This window comes from Phoca vitulina, unplaced genomic scaffold, assembly GCF_004348235.1.
Source record: "Phoca vitulina isolate PV1807 unplaced genomic scaffold, GSC_HSeal_1.0 scaffold46, whole genome shotgun sequence".
NCBI classification, from domain to species: Eukaryota; Metazoa; Chordata; class Mammalia; order Carnivora; family Phocidae; genus Phoca; species Phoca vitulina.
In genome coordinates, this window is record NW_022589749.1 from 6,379,392 (window position 1) to 6,400,356 (window position 20,965).

At 50.3% G+C, this 20,965-nt stretch overlaps 1 protein-coding gene across 1 annotated transcript; it reads right to left on the bottom strand.

Moving 5' to 3' along the window:
* Positions 1–1,748: 1,748 nt before the first annotated feature.
* OAS2 (2'-5'-oligoadenylate synthetase 2) lies at positions 1,749–19,422 on the bottom strand. The gene is given in 12 exon segments (XM_032431364.1): positions 1,749–2,125; positions 2,127–2,210; positions 2,914–3,067; positions 3,977–4,215; positions 5,260–5,447; positions 6,622–6,904; positions 8,789–8,962; positions 12,480–12,621; positions 13,092–13,327; positions 14,743–14,921; positions 17,299–17,569; positions 19,094–19,422. Coding segments are annotated over 12 exon segments (2,154 nt in total). The 5' UTR covers positions 19,271–19,422; the 3' UTR covers positions 1,749–2,098.
* Between the last annotated feature and the right edge of the window lie 1,543 nt (positions 19,423–20,965).

The window sequence follows — 20,965 nt, forward strand, 5'->3', positions numbered from 1 at the left end:
CCAAGGTTGCAAAATGGCGACGTTTCTAATTTTCACCCTTTCAACAAATATTAAGTAGAATTCTTTTGTAAAAAAGATGTTTTTTCCTTATTAGTTATAGCTGTATGTTTATCCTGAAATAGTTTGTACAAGAAAGGCTGGGCTTAGTTATATCCTATTCATTGCCGGGACTTGCCGATTTTCTGAAAAAAGCATTGGTGTTCTCGTTCCTTCCAATGATGACCAGTGAGTGGCATGTTCCTTGATCACTGCGGATGCTCTCTTATCTTTGCTCTTAATGAACTTAAATGTCTGCCGAATGCTGAGAAGACATTGGCAGGAAAGGACCAGGATGGTTCCTTCCTTCCTTTGGGACAATCTGAGTCGCTTACTGTATTTATTGTTGCAGGTCTTAATCTACTACATCCGTACCACTGACCATGTGGCTGTACACGGTTGTTCATTTTTATTTAAGGGGTTCAGGTGACGTACCTCTAGGTCTGTCATTAACCCTGTGAGGATGGAGCAGTGTCTTATGGTCTTACGGTCTCCTGTCCATGTCTCTAGTGCAAGCTGGGGCATCTAGAAGGGTCTGGGATCCAGTTGTAGACTGAGTCAATGTGAATGCAGAGTGGTCATTCTTTCTTCAAGGGCTCTTTCTTTTGCCCTTGTTCTGGACAAGAGCTGTGGTGCATTCCAGCAACACCAGCTCACTGGCACGACACCAGCTGGGAGTCCTATGGGTCAATCCCACTCTGACGTTACCTGGAGCCCGTGCAGGCCTCACAGTCAAATGGCAAGGTCCCAGCAAGGCTGCCTCCTCCTCAGATGCTAGCTAGCTGCGAGTGGGGTCCTCAGACTACTTGGACCCCCGCCCCGACTTGGCTACAAATTCAGGGGTTTCCATGGCCCCACTTTAGTTTCAATAACCTGCTGGAATAACTCACAGAACAATGCCATACTTACAATCACCATCTTATTATAAAGGATGTAAATGAACAGGCAGACGAAGAGATACACAGGAGGGGTGGGCTGGAAGAGTCTGGAGTGCAGAAGCCCCTTCCCCATGGAGTTTGGATGCGCCATCTTCACAACACACTGCTCTCTTCACCAACCAGGAAACTTTCCAAGCCTTGCTGTCCAGAGTCTTTATTGGGGTTTCATTACAAAGGCACGATTAATTAAATCACTGGCCATGGGCTTGAACTCAATCTGCAGCCTCCTCTGCTCTTGGGAGGTTGGGGGGATGGGGCTGAAAGTTTCAACCCTCTCATCACATGCCTGGCATCGACGGCATGGCCAATCCCTCCTTTGAAACTCTTACCAAAGGGCCCAAACCTCGTCAGCATAAACTCAGGGATGGTTGGAAGAGGCTCCTTGGGAATGCAAAAGACTCTCCTATGGGGAAATTCCAAGGGCTTCTGAAGTTCTGTGCCAGGAGCCGGGGACAAAGACTAGATATACTCTTTATTCTATGACAGCGGGTGTAGTGGTATATGCAGTGGTAATAAAGTATCTTTCAAGTATCTCTGAAGCTAAAGCCACAGCGTAAAGCCTTGAGATTTGGCAAGAAGACACTCATCATGGGGGGGGGGGGGGGGGGAAGGTAGGCTCAGGAGGAAAAGACAGTAGGCTATTATGTATGTGAGGCAGCAATTATAAGGCAAGCCTTTGGAGAGTTTAAAAGGCTAAGAAGACGCAGGGGAGACCTTCAACTCAGCAGGTGCAGACTGGGTTTTGTGTGCGGAGGGAAAGAGACAGGACCAGGCGGAGGAGTGTGAGAGCCAGATCATGGAATTATAGGAACCCAGGGGCAGGTAGAGGGCTTCCCTTTGGGACTACGGAGAGATCCCTCTGCTAAGGCTTGAAGGAAAAGGAAGGAGCTAATGGGAAAACACACAATGGTTGACAGAACGATGGCGCCGGTGAAGCTGGATGAGAGCGGATGAGTCTGGTAAGGCGGGTCACTTGCCAAGCGAGAGTTCAGCAGGCTGATGCTATGAAGGACTTGGCGTTCTTGATTTCAAGAGGAGTCAAAGAAGCGAGAGGAGGAGTAGAGGAGAGCAGATCTGGTGGTGACAGCGAATTGAATCTTTAAAAAGCAGCTGCCAGATGACTTCTAGAAGTCTCTTCTAGCGTTACCGTTCCAGGGTCCTGCGACTTCTGAATGAGAACATCTCATTGACAATAGGGTGCATCCCCAGACCACAACTGCCCGGTGTCTGCACTGTCTGGAGAGAAAGAAATAGATGTGCCAGAATAAGACGTATCCTAAGCAGTTAAAACCACTGGTTAAAAGAGTCAGAGAAAAAGAAGAAGGAAGGGTGTCTGAGAGGGTTCGTATTACCAGGGACAACTTTTGGGTACTGGTTACAGTGCAGATCTGGGGAACTAAAGCACACTCTAGGGTTGGGCGGTTCTTCTGAAGCTGGGTTCTCACCCGGGGGCGATTTTGCGCCCGACAGGACATGAGGACATGTTTCGAGACATTTTTAATGGTCCCAACTGGGACAACTAAAGAAGGTGCAGCCAGAAAGGGCTGGTGATGCCCCAGGGGACATTTGGTAATGTCTGCAGACATTTCTTGTGGCCACAGTGGTGGGACCAGGGATGCCGCTCAGCACCCGACGCTGCCCAGGACAACCCCCAGCCCAAAGAACGAGACAACCTATATGCCAACAGTTCATAGAGCTGTTGCATGAGTCCTGGGTCACCTGCCTTAGGATTGCTTGTAACGGGAAGGAAAAAACAAAAAAACAAAACAAAACAAAAAAACCCACGCCTGTTTTGTTTTGTTTTGTTCTCAGCTCCTGAGTTGGGCTATCTGTTATTTGTGGCGGAATGAATTCCAAGTTGCTACAGCGGGAGAAGCTCTTTGATGTAAGCATGGCACAGGGGCATCTCCAGAGGACACTTCCTTTAGATTATTCTTACTGGCACTTTCCACGATTGTACAGGATATCCAGTCCCATCTTTGAAGCAGAAAGAGGACAACCATTCAGTAGCTTCTTTTGCTAGGAGGTGCCAACACCATCGGTCCCCTCCACCCACGTCACCGGTGGGGTCAGCTGGGTCCAAGATCACGGGCCTAAAGGAGAGTCAGAAGCATTACATGCTTTTTAAAACCAGTGGCCTCAGAATCGGGGGCCCCATTCCACTCTTAGCGCCAAAACAACATGTCCTGTGTTTTAGATGCCGGTAATTCAAACGTACTGATAGAGCGCAAAGTGATTTCCTAGAATTCAATTATAGTTGCCAATAGTATTTTGAAAGCTGCTCATTATTATACACAGGACGGCATAAGAGAAACATCTCCCTCCTGTTAGGTCGACTGAAATATGCTGCATAATTTAATCAACTGTAATGTCACGTCGGCCACGCCCATGGTAGCCAGCCAACCCATGGTATCTTGTTCTCTCTTTCTTCTCCTCTATTCTTTCTCAAAGCTTTTTCCTTTCCTCTCTTTCCTTTTCTTTTGTTTCCCTTGTTCTTCTGTTCTGCCGGGAGCACTGAATGGACACGCTAAGATTCCCTGCTATTCGTGAAGGATAGTGGTTTTGCGGGATGTGGGTCCGAAAGGGTGGATAAAATCTGATCTAATAAATCTAATTCTCCTGTAGGACGAATCGGCCATGAAGGAATGATGGTGTTATGACACACTTCCGACTTCCACACCTCTAAGACCTGATAACGAATTCACGCTTTTCCTTCCAACCTACGAAGATGGAAGCAACCCAGGGACCTGTATCTTGGTCCTTCCTTCTCTATTCCTCCTGGATGACGTTCTCTCCTGCCCCCCACCACCCACCCCCCCGGATTTCCTCCCCGGAGACTATGGGAGGTTCTGCTGGTTGGCACCTTTCCACCCCCACCCACCGCCGTCCTCAGTTTCTCGTGGGGAATAATGAATCACGACCCCAGGGAGGAGAATCCAGGTCGCTGGAATAGCATTGGAGGGAATCAGGTTAAGAAAAGGGGGTGGCAGGATTTGGGGCACCTGGTTCTCTGGATCTGGGTCAGTAGGAAGTTCCTCATAGTCTCATCCTCAAAGTTGTAATTGACCGTCCAGAAGACACAAAGCTGCTGATATTTTGTGATCAACTCCAGGACCGTATGGAAACCTTCCGCGGTGTCGAAATTCTCTGCTCCACTCCCCTGCTCCCAGGAATAGATGGTGAGCAGCTCCAAGGCGTACTTTGGGGGCAGAGACCCTTTTCTCTTCAGTTTCCTTTCACACTGAGGGAAGAGGGGAACATCAGACAGTGCTGGTGAAGGCAGGGAGGTGCAGTGAGCTAGGAGAGTACAGCAGAGACCACACATTAATGGCCGCTGGGGCCACAGCGGGGCAACTGAGGCACGAGACACGGTGCTGATGGGACTGGGCTGCTGGAGGTCTGAGCAGGTGCTTCCTTAGCAGCGTGCAGATTTCTGGGTTGGGCTACGGCCATATAGGACTCCCTAGAGTTCTACTACAGCGACCGCTTACAAAACACCCACCGTGTGCTGACTGTGGGGCCAGACATTTTACGTGTCATTCCTAATCCTCCGACAACCCCACCAAGCAGGCATAGATCGGCGTTTCTGATGAGGACATGAGGCTTGAGGAGGGGAAGTGACTCGCTCAAGGTCACACGGGAGCCCTGAGCCCTCTGAGCACCCTGGGGCTGGGGGTACGGCCATTTCTCTGAGTTTCTGGGTTGGAAACCACAGAGCTCAGGGAGCTGTACACAGGAAGGAGACATCCCAGGAAAGCCGATGCTGTGCTGCATGTCTGCTGCACGGAGATACTCAGAAGGTCCCCCGTGTGCGAGACAGTGACGGAAGCAAAGGGAGGCTAAGCGTTACAGAAACTGCAGCCCCTGGTCCTGCGTGTAGCTGCAACCTGTCTTCCAAGGATGGCATCTGTGTGTGCTAAGCGTGGGCACTGAGCTGGGGTGGGGGGTAAGCCGTGCCGGTGACCTGTAGGCATGTACATTCCCGATTTCACCTGCCCTTGGTAGGCAGAATAACTTGGATTCCTGCCGAATTCTCTGGGGGTCAGAGCAAAGGCAAAATAAGCAGCTTTGACGGGAGGGGGTGCTCTATAGCTCACCCCAACTTCACGGGTTTGGTGACGGGGACTCCACAGAGATATGCCGGATTAGTGGACAGAGTCCCGAAAGTGGCTCAGGCCCCAGCACGGCAGAGTGTGGGCACACGGAACACTTGATGGGAACCGGTTCCATGGTCACAGAGCACGATAAAAACAATTCCAGACAGCTGGAATGAGCACTGTCATACCTGTTTGTACCAGTGTTTCACCAGACGAATTAAATCCTTCAGTTTGGTGGGCCGGGAGACAACGAAGTTACACTGCAGTTCTGTGAAACAGGTGGAAAATTCTCCCCCCTCGGCGTCTGAGGATTTGTACAGATTGATGAGCTCAGCGTAGACCTTGGGGCTGGGTGGGGAGCCAGAATTCAGTTGACCTGGCATGGGGGAGATATTTAGTTTATGCTTTACTATGCATGAAAGTAACCGTTTTCAAACATTTTTGACCAATATAATTTAATTCTGGGAAATGACTTGGAATTCTATTGGTATATTTGAATGATCGATGTCTAAGATACTGGGAGTAATGAGATATTTGGAAAAACTATATGGGCTATATGAGTAAGGGTGCTATTATTAAAGTATTATCTAGATTTGTACTGTCCGATACGGTAGCCACCAAACAATGTGGTTATCTGCATTCAAATTAACTAAAGGGAAATAAAATTAAAAATTTAGTTCCTCAGTCCCACTAGCCACATTTCAAGCTCTCATTAGATACAGAACATTCCTATTATCACAGAAAGACCTTTTAGATAGCACTGATGGGGAGTTTGCTAACTATGGACGGTAGGCCAAATCTGGCCCACTTCTTGTTTTTGTAAATAAAGTTTTATTGGAACACTGCCATGCTCCTTTGTTAATGTATTGTCTATGGCTGCTTTCAGGTTACAATGGCAGAGTCGAGTAGTTGTGACAGAAACTGTATGGTCCTCAAAGCTGAAAATACTTGCTACCTTGTCTTTAAAAAAAAAAAAATTAGCTGACCTCCAATTTATACTGTTATTTCCTCTCTAGAGACACTAAGAACCATTCAGAGGGAAGGTATCAGAGTCTTCTTGATTCTGATTTGAAAATTGCCTGAAATAGTCTTGGTTTCTTTTAATATAACATTATGTATCTGTCATTCATGAACCGAATTTCCAAAGCAGATTGCAGACACCCAGATTTCCTGTCTTTGCCTCAGAATTCTTCCCAGTCTGTTCTTTCATTTCCTTCACTAACACTTGTGGCATTTTATCTATAAATGTGTACAGAACTCCTGTGGACCCCATTCTTTGATAGGTATTGTGAGTGATACTGCAGGAATATAAGAAGATAAGGAATATGGTCCTGGCCATCCTCGGGATCCTTAAGTGAGAAAGGAGAATGAACATGTCCACAGGTGTAAGGGATTGCTGCCATTACTCGTGCCACCTGCTGGGGTCACTAGACCCATGAGCCATTACTAGGTCCCATGGCTTTCCCTCCACCCGCCTTGCCCCATCGCCCCATCGCCCCAGAACCCGGCTTCCTCCTCTAGAAGTGAAGGTCTGGGGCGGGGGGTCTCACCTAGCGCATTAAATGCAGGCAGCACATCAAAGTTCACACTTTCGTTGAGCACTTTGGATTTCAGAGAGAAGCTCAGCACCCTGGGAGCCTTCCATTTTGAAATCTCAAACTTCACTGCAAACTCTTTCTCCCGCTGACAGGCTTCTAGCTGTTTATGGATTTCCTTGATGATACAGCATCTCTCGGTTTTTTGGGAGGCGTAGCTTTTAAGCGAGTCTGGGAAGACGATGAGGTCAGCATCGGACCCAGTCTTCAGAGCTGTGCCTTTGCCCGTCGACCCTCCCTAGTGAAGAAAGCAAGCGAAGATACAGCATTTTCTAGATCCCGAGCCCCGAGCCCTCACGGGCTGGCACCAGGGGGCTCATTAATGAGGTTGCCAAGGTTAGGGCTCCAGGTTAGGGTCCAGTTAGGGCTGAGTCCAAAGCAGAGCGTTCAATTTTTCACACAAATAGTTTGGTTCGAAAGGTTTTCTCATGCCCTTTGATGTGCTTATTAACACACAAACAACTGATGGCTCGTTACCAATTACCCACTTCTCACATCAACTTCCTCAAGATTTCTCCCAAAGAGCATTTAGCTTTGTTTGAATTCCTGTGATCTGAGAGAAATCAAACTGGATGGAATCATTGCGTTGAAAGGTCCTCCTCTGTCCCCTGAGTCATCTGTTTCCTCTTACAAGTTGGGGATCGTGGGATGAATATTCATGATTTAGGTACAGGGCTCTGCAAACTTTCTGTAGGGGGTGGGGTAGTAAGTGTGGGCTATGTATGTCCCTGCCACACAGGCTTCTCCACTCCCCCCCCTTCCTCCCTTCCTCCTCCTCTTCCTCCTTCCCTTTCTGCTCTAACAACTCTATTAGGCACAGCTACTTAGCTGACAGGCTGCTTTGAGGGCAGGTGGGGGAGAATCCAGCTTCCCCACAGAGAACGGTCCCAGGGCACCGTGCTGGGGCTTTGCTCTGGGCACCAACCCTCATACTTGTTGCCCCGGGTGCCCCCAAAAAGCTCACTTGATTTTTATAGAGAACACGTTTGTTTTACCCATGGGTAGTAAATGCCTGGCAGCGGGTTAGGGGCAAGGGGAGGGTGTTCTGTCCCTTGTAAACAGGTGCTCAAACCTGCTTCGTTCATGCGGCTGGTCTGTGAGTGTTGGCCTTCACAGGCCGCTCCATGCCCCCTCCTCACATTCAGGGGACGCCTCCCCTGTCACCCAGCAGACAACCCTTTCCAACTTCAGGAAGACAGAAAGCAATGTCCTATGCGCTGGCGGTTCTCTTCCTATTTTCTTCTGTGATATGCCACCATACCTTTTCTTATTTTTTTACTGTCGGGTTAACGGGGGTATCAGGAAGGAAGGGAGAAAACAAGCTTTGACAATTCTAACATTGACCATGAACTCAGCCTGTGACCATGAGCTCACTCCAATGACCCTCAGTGAGACATTTTACTCTACTGGTACTGGTCCCTGGGTCTGTGACAGGGCAGCAGGCACCCAGGTCTGCTGGCGCCGTATGGGCACTTCCCTGCTCCCTCCTCCGGACCATGGGCACCTGGTTATCTGGTCGCTGACCAACAGACGGAGGGAAGCGGGTTAGCCCGTGGCCTTGAGCCATGGACAAGAATGACCCAATCTGCCGAATCTCTAGCTCAGTTGATGGGACTTATCGGGCTGTGGTCATTAAAACAAGAAAGAGGTCACTTTTTGGTTCAGTACACACCGAGCTTGGAAGCTGCAGTGGTTTGAACGGTAGCCCCCCCAATAGATACGTCTGCTGGGAACGTGAGAACGTGACCTGACTTGGAAAAAGGGTCTTTGTGTAGATGTCATTGAGTGAGGGGTCTGTGGACCCTAAATCCAATGGCAGGTGTCCTTAGGAGACAAGAGAAAGAAGGAGACCCGCAGAGGAGAGGTGATGGGGAGACACAGGCAGAGATGGGGGGGTGCAGTTCCCAGGTCAAGGCTGCTAAGGGCCACGGCAGCCCCCGGAAGCTCATACAGAGCCAAAGCTATGCTGTTAAGGACGGAAGCAGTGTGCGGGCAACCCCGATGAGAGCCGGGGTCCTGGGTGCCCATCTCCCCCTGCTTCCCTCCCGCCCCCCTTGCCCTCCGTCCACTGGCCGGCACTGCAGGGCTCCGGGAACCGCAGAGGAGAAAGGCCAGCACTCACCTTCACAGTCTTCTGAACCTTTGTGGCTGAATGGCGAAAGCAGTTTTTTTGAAGGAATTTGCAGATGATGTCAACAGCTACTGCGATCTGGTCCAGGAAATGTTTGTCGGGCTGGAGAAAGTCCTTGATAAACTTGTCTAGAAGATGGCCCGGGGTGGTGAACAGCGGTGCTGGCTGGGAAGGTAGACGAGCACTCAGCGCTTGCATCGACACGCCGCGAGAACATTTGGGAGAGTTCAGGGTGCTGCCCGAGACCCCCGCCCTGCTCCCCCCCGCCCTGCTTCCCCCCGCCCCGCTCCCCCCCAACCCCGCTCCCCTGCCCCAGAAACAGAAACTGTGAGTTGTTCCTTCCTACCCCCAGGAGAGGTCTGACCCCTTCTGGGACTCGAAGCTGTTCTGGGCGCGGCATTGCCTTCTGTGGCTGGGAACCCTAAAACCTTTGTGCCCCCCCCAGTCTCCCATTACCTGCAGGGACTGCGGATATCTGGACAAATGATCACCCGCGAGCTTTTCAGGCTTTATCAGCTTCTGTTGCATACATGTGCCCATGGGGGGCTTCCAGCGACAGAAATGTATTCTCTCACTGTTCCAGAGACTAAAGTCTGTGCTCAATGTGTCAGCAGAGCTGGGCGCCCTCTGGAGGCTCTAGGGCAGGAGCCTTTCTTGCCCCTTCCAGCTTCTGGAGGTTCCAGCAACTCCTAGCCTTCACTGGCTTGGGGACATACCACTCTGGCCACTGATGTGTCTGGGTCTCCGTGTGCCTTCTTATAAGGACACCAGTTACTGGGGTCAGAGGCCATGCTAATCCTGAATGACCCCATCTCACTAATGATGCCTGCAAAGACCCTACTTCTAAAGAAGTTCCCATTCTGAGGATCCAGGTGGATGTGAGTTTTGGGGGACACTATTCAACCCTCTATACTGTTCTCAGGGTGCTGAGGAGAGAGCCAGCCTGGGATCGGAGGGGCTGTGGGTTCAGTCTGAAGGGACACTTCTCTGCTCCAAAAGGGGTTGTGGAGGGTGGGACGTGCTACTTCCTTGCATCTGTGGTCACTTCCGGAAAGAAATCATATTCTGATCTCTAAATGGGGTCTGCACAGAAGTGTAATTCTTTCCTCTTCAGTCGAAAAGCTCAGACTGTGGGGTCTACTCCATGTCTCATGGGTCATGACCCCCCACGGGAGACCCCTCCGCTCCCTGCCCCACCTGCTCAGTCAGTCTACCCTAGAGGTCCCAGTCGGTGGAGGTGGAGGGGAGGTGACGCCCCCATCTCCCCATATGTCCGCGTCTTAATCTCCAGAACCTGTGCATATGTTTCCTTATATGGAACGTGCAACTTTCCAGATGTGGTTAAGCTAAGGATCTTGAGATGGAGGAATTATCCTGGATTATCTGGGTGTACCCAATGTCATCACAAGGGTCCTTATAAGAGGGAGGCAGGAGCATCAGTTATATAGAGAGATTGAAGGCTAGAAGCTTAATTAAATTAAATTTGTGTTCTTTTCAGCCTTGAAATTTGTGGTTTTCTTTCCTCCTCCTTCCTTTCCTTTCTTTCTTTCCCCTTCCTTCCTTCCTCTCTTCCTTCCTCCCTCCTTTCCTTCCCTCCTTCCAGCGGTAAGAGGAAGCAAACACACTGCTCTGTCTAGGTACCAACCCTTTGCTGGAGAGTACACACAAGACGGGCTAGCTCTCCTTGGGGACAGGGGTGGGCTGGTCAGCTTAAAAGTTGAAGGTCAACCTTGGTTGCCTCCAAATGTTCACAGTGGACCTCACCGGGTGCTGGAAGGCAAATTCATTGCCAGTACTGCCCTTCCCACGGGGCTGAGTATAGTGGGGGGCATGTGTGCATGTGTATGCGTGCATGGGCATGTGTGCGTGTGCCCTCCAGTGCCCAGACGCCCTGATGCAGCAGGTCATGGGCCTGAGTTGCCTCCAACAGCTCTCATGAGAGGGAAGGCCTCCTAGTTCTGGAAACAGAGGTTGATTGGGTAGAAAAGGGAGCAAAAGCAGGGATCAAAAGATGGCTTAGGGGCAGCACGAGAACTAAACGCAGCATGGGTTACTGGGCTGGGAAAAACTGGCTATCAAAAACATTCTTTGGATAATTGGCAAGATCTGGAAATGGACCGTTGCTGGACGGTAATAACGTATTCATCTTAATCTCTGGAATTCGATCATTGCGTGTGGTTAGCTAAGAGAATGTCCTTATCTGGCAGCCAACTCCAATAGCTCAGTATAAACAACACTCACAACACTGACGATGATGATGATGATGATGATGAGTATGTGTGCATACACACAGACCGGAACACAGCTAAAGAGGTCAAAGGTTACACATTTGGGTGTCTAGGTCGATGCAGCGGTTCACTGAACCATTTTTACAACTTTTCTCTACGTTTGAAAGTTTTCAGAATAAAGCTGGGGGGGGGATATTTTTTAAAAGGCTGTTTTAGGAAGGCAGGAAAATTGAGGTCAGGGAGCAGAGACCAGAGTCCAGCGAAAGTCGGGACAAGGAGTGGGCGCACCATGTTCCTTCTGGATCCAGGCAGGGAGCTCCCCGCCCACAGGGTCCTTCCCGTCCAGGGCCCCAGGCATTTGGGAAGCTCACTTATATCCCGTCTTTGCTCAGTTGACCCTCAACTTTCTGTGCCAAATGGAACGTAGATCCACCCTTAGCATACTTCGGATGTAAATTAGTCCCGTGTCTGTGCAATGTGGAGTTTGGTTGACCTATGTGGCCTCAAACGACACATTTGTCCCCCTGCCATCCCATGACCCTCAGAAAATGGAAAGGATTCAGTGGCCTAGACTGATAATGTTCTTGTTGAATCGTCCTTCTCCAATAAGCTCCGAGGGCGCAGGGGCATTCTGTGGGGCTAGGTTGGCTTCTCCTTTGGGGGCTGGGAGGGGAAGCCGGCGTATCTGCCCCACAGCCAGCCCCTTGATCTGCGCTCCAGTTTGGGGACAGGGCAGCGGCCGTGCACTCGCCTGGGGCTCTGCTCCGTGTGGTCCGTCCCCCCCCCCACCTTCTGACTCTCCTGCAGCAATTAACTGAAATCTCTAATCTGCAGGTGCCCTTCTCTCTTTGTTCAGTTTTGCTCTTTACCATCATTTTAACAGAAAAGGGTGGCCCCTAACGGTGTGTTATGGATTGAACTGTGTCCCCCTAAAGGATATGTTGAAGTCCCAACCTCCGGTACCTGTGAATGTGACCTTATTTGGACATAGGGCCTTTGAATGAGGTAATCAAGTGAAGATGAGACCATTGGGGTAAGTGCTAATCCAACAGGCCTGGCATCCTTATAAGAAGAGGAGGGAGACACAGAGACAGACACGCAAGGAGGGGAGACAGTGTGAAGACACACCACAGAAGGCATGTGACAACAGAGGCAGAGGTGGGAGGGACGTGGCCACAGGCCAAGGAGCGCACCAGCAACCATCAGAAGCAGGGAAGGATCCTCCCCTGGAGCCTTCAGAGGGAGCCCATCCCAGCCCACACCTTGACCTTGGACTTCTAGCCTCCAGATCTGTGAGAGAATACATTTCTGTTGCTGTAAGCCCCCAGCGTATGACACTCTGTCGCCACAGCCCTAGAAAATCCACACATGGTGCTCTTGGCTGAGACCGGGTCTGGGTGTCAGGACGCCCTCCCTGCAGCGTGACATGAGCTGTATTTGCAAAGCTCTCTCACCAGAACGTTCCACGATGGTCCAGGTGACTCATTCTGGCTGAGAGAAGACAACCAGCTCTCAGCTTCTTGCTTTAGCAGTTGCCAGCACGCCCTATCTTTGCTCACATTATTGGTTGGGTCGGCTGGATCCAAGATTACTGGCCTATGAATTCCATTAGATTAAAAGAAATCAGTTGGGCTGCATGTGGAAGAAGAAATCCACGTTGGGGAAGGAGGACTGCACGGGGCGTCTGGTAACCCGGACTGCGCTTTGTCTGAGATGGCTAGACCCTCTGCTCCTGGCCTCTCTGTTTCACAAAGATGTTCCGTTAATAACATAATAAAATAGTTAGCCCCTTCCTTCTATAAAGGGAAGCACCTCTCAAGTGTTTGTTTGGGGGACAAAATATGACGACGGTCTGGAATGTGAAAAGCATTGGTCAGGTTCCCCTATTTCAGGCAGACCCGGCTCTGCCTCCCTCCCTCTCCCCCCCCCCCCCCCCCCCCACCGAGGCTGGTGTTCTTTTGGTGCATCCTTGGCTGGGAGGGACGGGGCTGAGCCCTCATGCTAAGGGGCACAGCCTGGCTTGCAGGCGAACAGGTAAAGAGAGAGGGTGGAGGGAAGCTTGGTACCTCGATGACCGGAGCTGGCTCAGCAGAATGTTCCGGACTGTCTCGTTCTCAAAGTTGTAGTTGACTACCCAATAGACACACAGCTGCTCCTGCTGTCTGATTAGCCCCAGGACAGTTCTGACGCCTTCTGCCATGTCAAAGTTTTCTGCTCTGCACCCTTGTTCCCAGGCATAGACTGTAAGCAGCTCCAGAGCATACACGGACTGATGGGGTAAATCTTCCAGCTTTTCCTGGCACTGTGGGAGAAGAAAGGGGTAGTGGCTAATCTGGGGACCCAGCCCCCCCACCCCCATGCCAGGGAACTGAAATCAAGGAATCAGAAGTCTATAGGAAGTCACCACCCCCAACCAGTGACTAAAAGGATGCCATGCCTAAAATCCGATGGATTTTAGTATCAAGCATTGGCAAGGATGGGGAACACCTGAAACTGTCATACGTTGCTGATGGGAGTGTCATTGGGAAAACTACTGTCGGCAGTACTTCCTAAAGTTAAATATATATATATATATATTATTACAGATATTTAATATATTATATATATTTATGTAATGATATATATTTTATATACTATATAATAATATAGTGTATCGTCTGCATATGTATTTATTATGTGTACATATATACATATATAAATATGTCACGTATATATGTATTTATATATATACATACATATTCGGATACCTTATAACCAAGCACTTCCACTCCCGTATATTTACCCAAGAGAAATGAGTGCTTAAACTCACAAAAAGACACGTAGGGGAATATCCATGGTACCCTAATTCGTAATAGCCCCAATTTGGACATGACCCAAATGTCCATTAGCAGAACGGATAAAGGTGTGGCACACCAAGACAACAGAATCCTACAGAACGACGAAACACCACAACTCCACGCAACAACAGAGACAGATCTCTCAGACATCACGTTGAGCAAAAGAGGGCAGAGGGAGTACGTCCGGTACCATCCCATTGATTTCAAGCTCAAAAACGAGCAGAACTGGGCGCCTGGGTGGCTCAGTTGGTTAAGCGACTGCCTTCGGCTCAGCCCCTGGAGTCCTGGGATCGAGTCCCGCATCGGGCTCCCTGCTCAGCGGGGGGTCTGCTTCTCCCTCTGCCCTCTTCCCTCTCGTGCTCTCTGTCTCTCATTCTCTCTCTCAAATAAATAAATAAAATCTTTAAAAAAAAAAAAAATGAGCAGAACTGATTGGTGGTGACAGACGATAGGACGGTGGTCGTTTGGGGGGAGTATTAACCGGGAAGGGGCTTGAGGCAGCTGCTGGGATGCAGGAAAGGTGCCCTATTTTGATCTGGATGTTGCCAAAAAGGTTATAAAAATGCACTGAGCTGGGGGCACCCGGGTGGCTCAGTCCGTTAAGCATCTGACTCTTGACTCTTGATTTCAGCTCAGGTAATGATCTTGGGGTCCTGAGATGGAGCTCTGTGCTCAGCGAGGAGTCTGCTTGAGAGTCTCTCTCTCCCTCTGCCTCCTCCCCCCTCACACTCTCCCTCTCTGTCTAAATAAATAAATAAATGAAACCCTTAAAAAAATTGCACTGAGCTCTATACTTAAGAGTGTCATACTTTCCTGGCTGTGGATGACCTCGGTGAAGAGGACTTGGACGACAGCACTAGCAACATAATTGGAAAATTACCTGTTGGTACCAGTGCTTTACCAAGAGGATCAAATCCTTCAGTTTTCTGGGACGGTTGTGAAAAAACCTCTGCTGGAGTTCTGTGAAGCAGACGGAGAACTCGCCGGGCTGGGCTTTTGTCATGTCCAAGGCTCTTCTGAGCTCTCGGTAGGTCTGGGAGCTGGGCGTCTCGCTTAGGCCTGGTGCAAAAGAGAAATGGAGAACCTGTGGTGTTTGGGCGGCCTGCCCCGGGGAGCCAGCTGCGAAGGGCTGCTGGGGTGCAGCAGCGCACGTCGGTGGCTTCATCTGTGAGGGGACCTGTGTGCTCGCCTAAAAGGTGAGGGGCGGCGAGCCTCGCGCGATAGTAAAATGACCACTGCGAAAACCACATGGTGCTGGCCTCAGGCAAGATCAGCAGGAACGGAAGGATGGAAAACACAATTATAAATGAGGAAGGGGGAGCTCCGAATTAGGAGGGAAAGGTGGCTTCTTGAACAAATGGGGTGGGCACGGCTGGCATATACCTGGAAGAAAATAGGGTCCATAGATCGCATACGGTATGTTCTGCTACGGAGCCCAGCCGGTGAACGTTCTGTTTCGGAGAGTCAAGGATACAGGGACTCTGAGGAGGCAGGTAAGGTGAAGGCAGGGCACTGGAGGCTGGGGTTAAGAGGCCAGCGGGCAGGCATACCCCCCTCAGAACTGGACCCTGCGATGCCGGGTAGTGGTTCTCAAACTGGGTGCCAGTCGGAATCCTGCTGCACAGCTAATCTGGAGCATGGGCCCAGGAGGCTCTCAAGTCCAGATTAGCTTTGCAGGAGGTCTGACACCCAAGTGGAGAGAGCTCGGGCCTCTCTTTTTTTACTGTTTCTCAGGGGATTCTGATCCCCACGGAAGTTTGAGAACCACTGGTATGGGGCTAAAGAAGCATATGCCACGGAGGGGAGGAATGTCAATAGGATCACAGAATTTCCACAGGATTTCCACTCTTGCTAGCGGAGCTCTACTGTTTACAAGCACACTTTACAAACATACAAACAAGAGGAGCCAGTAGCCAGCTTGTTCCTTTCATTCACTCCGACAGATTATTTAAGAATTCCCCAGTAGGTTACTTTTCCCAGAAAGCAATCCTTATCCTGTCCTTCCCCAGAGGGATCTCGGTTGGGAACGTGCAGTTCTAGCGCCACCTGGTGGCAGCGCCTGGATACCACATGCGAGGAAGAACGTGTTTGTCGTTTTCACACCATCCTTGCATGTTAGGGTGAGCCCAGCAGAGGGCGCCCTGGCCCAGTCTCCAGCCACCATACTCCGAACAAGAGAGAACATAGGATTTCCTAAGAATTCTGAGTCACACGGGGTCTCTTCACCTTGACCCCAGCCCTTGTCTGAGGTAGTCCTTATCATCCTAAAGGCCCCGTAAACTAGCCATTTGGAGTCTGATCTTAGAGTTGGCAAAAGGGGGTAAGTGGTGGGACCAGGATAGGAACCGAGGGCTGCCCACCTTCCAAACCAGTGCACTTTTCTCTATCTTGATTGCCTTCCTGTGAATGTGAGTCACCGAGGTGTGTGTGTGTGTGTGTGTGTGTTTGTGTCTTCATTTTAAAGGCATCCCAGCTTCGGGTTTAGAAGATCTGGGCTTTTATTCTAGTTCTATCAGTAACTGGCTGTGTGTCTCTGGGACATTCCTTTCCTTCAGTTTTCCTGTTTGCTTAATGAGGGGTTTAATTTCAGCTCTGGCATTTAAGTTTGTGATTACATGCACCTGTCCTTGAGACTAAGCTGTCACTAGGCTGAGCTTTATCCTTCCTTCCTATCTACCATCCATCCATCCATCCATCCATCCATCTTTCCTTCCTCCCTTCAATCCGTCCAATCTATCATATCCATCCTTCCTTCCTTCTTTCCTTCCTTCCTTCCTTCCTTCCTTCCTTCCTTCCTTCCATCCAACCATTCATCCATCCAATCTATCACCCATCCATCCATCCGTCCATCTGTCCATTTGTCTGTCCATTCGTCCATCCAACCAACCATCCATTCCTCCAACCAGTTGTCTTCATGTTGACCTAGTCAGGAGGCAGACTCCAAATGCCTGCCCCAGCTGAGCTTTTCCCGGATGTTTGCCCCATCCTCTTCTTCTAACCAACGTTTATTCTAGTCTAAATCCCCAGGGGGTGGTGTGTGGACCAGCAGCAGCAGCATGGCCCTGGTTAGACATACAGAGTCCGTGGCCCTGCCCCAATCTCCTGAATCAGAACCTGCATTTTATCAAGGTTCCCTGGTGATTTGTGTGCATGTCATAGTTTGAGAAACTCTGCTCTAGATTCTGGAATCTAGGACATTTTCTCCAAAGTCAGTTAGGAGGTGGGGGAAATGTTCTAGAGAAGAGAGTGAGCCTAGGGCAGGAGGGACCTCCTCTCTTGAAGGTATGTGGTCCCTGGCTTTGGAACATACCAGTGGTGTCTATCCCATTCCCAGCCTCGAGGACCCCCATGGCTGTCTGCCACCCCTTTCTTCGGCTTTGCTCTCTCAGCACACCTCTCCAGACCAGTGCTCTTCACACACCCAGGAGCAACTCACCCAGAGCGTTGTAGGCAGGCAGCACCTCAAAAGTGATGCTCTGCCATTTTGTGGACAGCTGGAGGGTGAGCCCACCGTGGAACCTCTGGACCTCCATTTTGGTCGGCAGCTTCATTTTGAGCTGACAGTCTTTCAGACACTGCCAGATCTTGCTGAGGATTTTATCTTGTTTTTTTTTCTGATCCTGGAACTGTTCAAGGTCACTGACAAAGATGACAATCGTCCCATCGGAGTTGCCCCTCAACATGGTTTTCCTGCCATAGGAGCCGCCCTGCCAGTGACAGAGACGTAGATGTGAGACTCTGGACCCTTTGGGGTCCCTGGACGCCCCAGCAGGCCATAGTATTTCTCAAATCAAGCCAAAGCCTCAAATGTCGCCAGGCGTCCATTTGTCCACCCAAAGACCTGCATCAGGATGCCCGTAGGAGCACCTCTCATACGAGCAATGGCCATCAGCAATAGGGTGGACAAATGGGGTGTCCTCGCACGCTGGAGAACTACCCAGCGTTGAAAGGGTAAACAGACGCCCGCACACAACAATATCCATTTCATAAACAGGATGGGGTCAAAGAAGCCACACAACAAAGCCACACTGTGCATGATTTCATTTACATCCGGCCACCAACCTGTCTGGTTTTCCTGGGACATTCCCAGTTTTAGCACAGAAAACCCCTCAGTCCCGGGCAGACCAGCATGGGGTTGGTCACCCTACAATTACGCCAAGTTAAAAAAAAAAAAACAAAAAAAAACGGCAAAACGAATCTATGCTGTCAGAAGTCTGGAGAGTGGTTAGGGGAGGGTTGGGGGTAGGGACTAGATGGTGGGTCCCGGGGCTCTTGGGGCCGGGAAGGTTTCCTTTCTCCATCTGGGTGTAGGTGACCCAGGTGTGTTGTTTGTGAAAAATCTATCGGGATGTACACTTAGATCAGTGCCCTTTTCCTATGTTTTATTTTAATTAGGAAAAAGTGAACCACATCGAGAGGCGGGATGGCCTAGTGGTTCGGGGCGTGTGCTCCCAAGCAGAGCATCTGGGTTTAAAGTCCAGCTCTGCCTCCAGCTAAGTCGCTTCCTTGTGCCTCAGTTTCCTCATCTGGGCCAAGGCCAAGGGATACCAAGTATCCAGGTGTCTTTACTTCCAGGGCTGCTGGGCATGCATGAGGCGGCCGCCAGGAGGCACGGTGCGTGCAGAGAAGGGGCCTCCGGGGCTGGCGGACCTCTAACTCTCTCCCACCTGGCACCTTCCCAGCTCCTTTTCCTCCCCCCAGAGGCCCGGAATCTTCAGCCTCAGCCCTGGGATTTGTACCCCTAGCACCAAACACTTCTACCTGATGAGAGCCACCCCCTCCTGCCATTGAGAAACCACAGAGCGACCTTTGGGTAGTTTTACTGAATCACCCAGCCTCAGTTTACTCCTCTGTGACATGGGGAGGATAGAAACAATGACGGTGAGGAATCACAGCTCATTTATTGAGCACTAACTATGGCCCTATACCAAGAACATTATATACTTAAGCCTCATTATAGTCTGGGATTATTCTTCCTCTCTCATTTTACAGATTCAGAGACTGAAGCACAGAGAGGTTAAGTAACCTGCCCCGGGGTGCACAGTAGTCAAGGTAGAGCTGCTCCTAAACCCGTGCTCTATCACCTCCCTCGAGGGTGGCGAGGGCAAGAGGATGTCTTGTGCACCCAAAGCCTGTCACCCGGAAGGCACTCAGCACCACGTCACTCCTCCTTCCGGTGGCCATGGAACCTCCAGGCTCCCAGAAGCCCTGACCCCCAGCCGTCCACTCACTTTCACCACACTTATCATGTGGGGGATCTGCTCCGTTTCCTGCAGGACGTTACAGATGGCATTCACCGTGTCATCGATCTGCTTCTGACACTCTCCATAGGGCCTCAGGGAGTTCTCGATCAGTTCATCCAGCTTTCCGGGCTTCACGGTGTACAGATGCGAGGCCCAGATCCCCATGGCTCCTGGTGGCGGTGGTGACGGCTGACTGGACGGAAGGGAAGGGAGAAGGAGCCACTCCCTTACCCGGAGCCAGGAAACCAAAACTCACATTCAAGAACCAGGAAACTGCAAATCACCAGGCGAGAGCCTAGAAACCGAAACTCACAGAATGCTCCCAGCTGACTTCCTCGTAGAGAATTCTGCCCACCCCTGCAGGGTGGGCAGCCGGCCAGTCAGCTCCTCCCTGCGCGTCCTTTTTTTTTTTTTTTAAAGATTTAATTAATTTATTTGACAGAGAGAGAGCACAAGCAGGGGGAGTGGGAGAGGGAGAAGCAGGCTTCCCGCCGAGCAGGGAGCCCGATGCGGGGCTCGATCCCAGGACCCTGGGATCATGACCTGAGCCGAAGGCAGACGCTTAACAACTGAGCCACCCAGGCGCCCCATCCCCGGGTGTCCTTGTATTTAGACTCTGGAGCCCCCTTAGGACGGCTTGATCCATGCTAGTGTGTCCTTGAACAGATCGCCTGCTCTCTTTGTGCTTCAACTTCCCCATCTGTGAAATGGCGTAACAATGGTACTTCTCTCATAGGGTTCACATTAGAACGGGGAGGGGGCACTTGGCAAATGCTATTTAAGAAGTTGTTAAGCAAATCATCTTTTTACAGGGGATTGAGGTCATCTTTCGAGGCTCTTTCCCTTTTCCCCTCGTCAAAAAACAAAATTCAATGGCATAAATTTGAAGATCTAATTGGCTTCATTAAGTGCTTCATAAATTGGGCAGCATCCCACCAAGAAAGTAGAAAGAGCTCCAGAAGTTGTTACACAATGGAAGGTTTTTATAGGAAGGAGGGTGGAGCAAGAAGCTGTTAACAGGAAAAGAAAGGACCGTTTCAGGCCAGGACATCTTTTTGGGGCCAAGGGACTGGGCCGGCAGAGTGTTTATCCAGCAGATGACATCACTAGTGCTGATGGGGAAATCTCAGGCTGACTCTTCAAAGGTCACGTTCCAGGCGTAGGTCAAAAATGTAATTAAGTCTCGGTTTGCTGTCATGGGGGGCATTTGGGGCTTGGTTTTTCCTTTTTAACACCCTTGTCTCCAGGGCCTGGGAAGTCAGAGTCGATGAGAGCAGCGAGGAGAAAAGGACCCAGAGAGGGGACTGATTTGCTCAGGGACACACAGAAAGGCAAAATCTGAGCCAGACTCAGGTTCCAGTTCTGCCGGTGCGTGATGTGGGACAGAAAGGCAGAAGGAAATGTAGATAAAATTAAATACCTTCTAACCTGAAGCCTGACAAATACTTGAGGCAGGTGGAATATAACGTTCCTCCAGGAAACTCCCAACTGTCTTAACGTTAATGCTTTGCTAGAGGGAAAAACTACCTTAGCTTGAAAATGGCAAGGTCTCCAGGATGCTGTGAGTCTTCTTCAGCATTGGAAAATCCTTTTGGAACTTCCTTTAGCTTCAGTTTCCCCAACCCCAAAGTATATAATCAGTTGCCCTTCACAGTCCCGGGGCAGCAGCTCTTTCTGCCCAGCGGTTCTGTCCCCATGCTTTAATAAAACCACCATTTTTGCACCAAAGACCTCTCAAGAATTCTTTCTTGGCCGTCGGCTCCGGACCCCACCAAACACACCAACGTTCCACAACACATCACCGGGCACATACAAGTCTCAGAGTGTCAGAAGGCGGGAGCTTCTTTGTGCCCAGTTCCT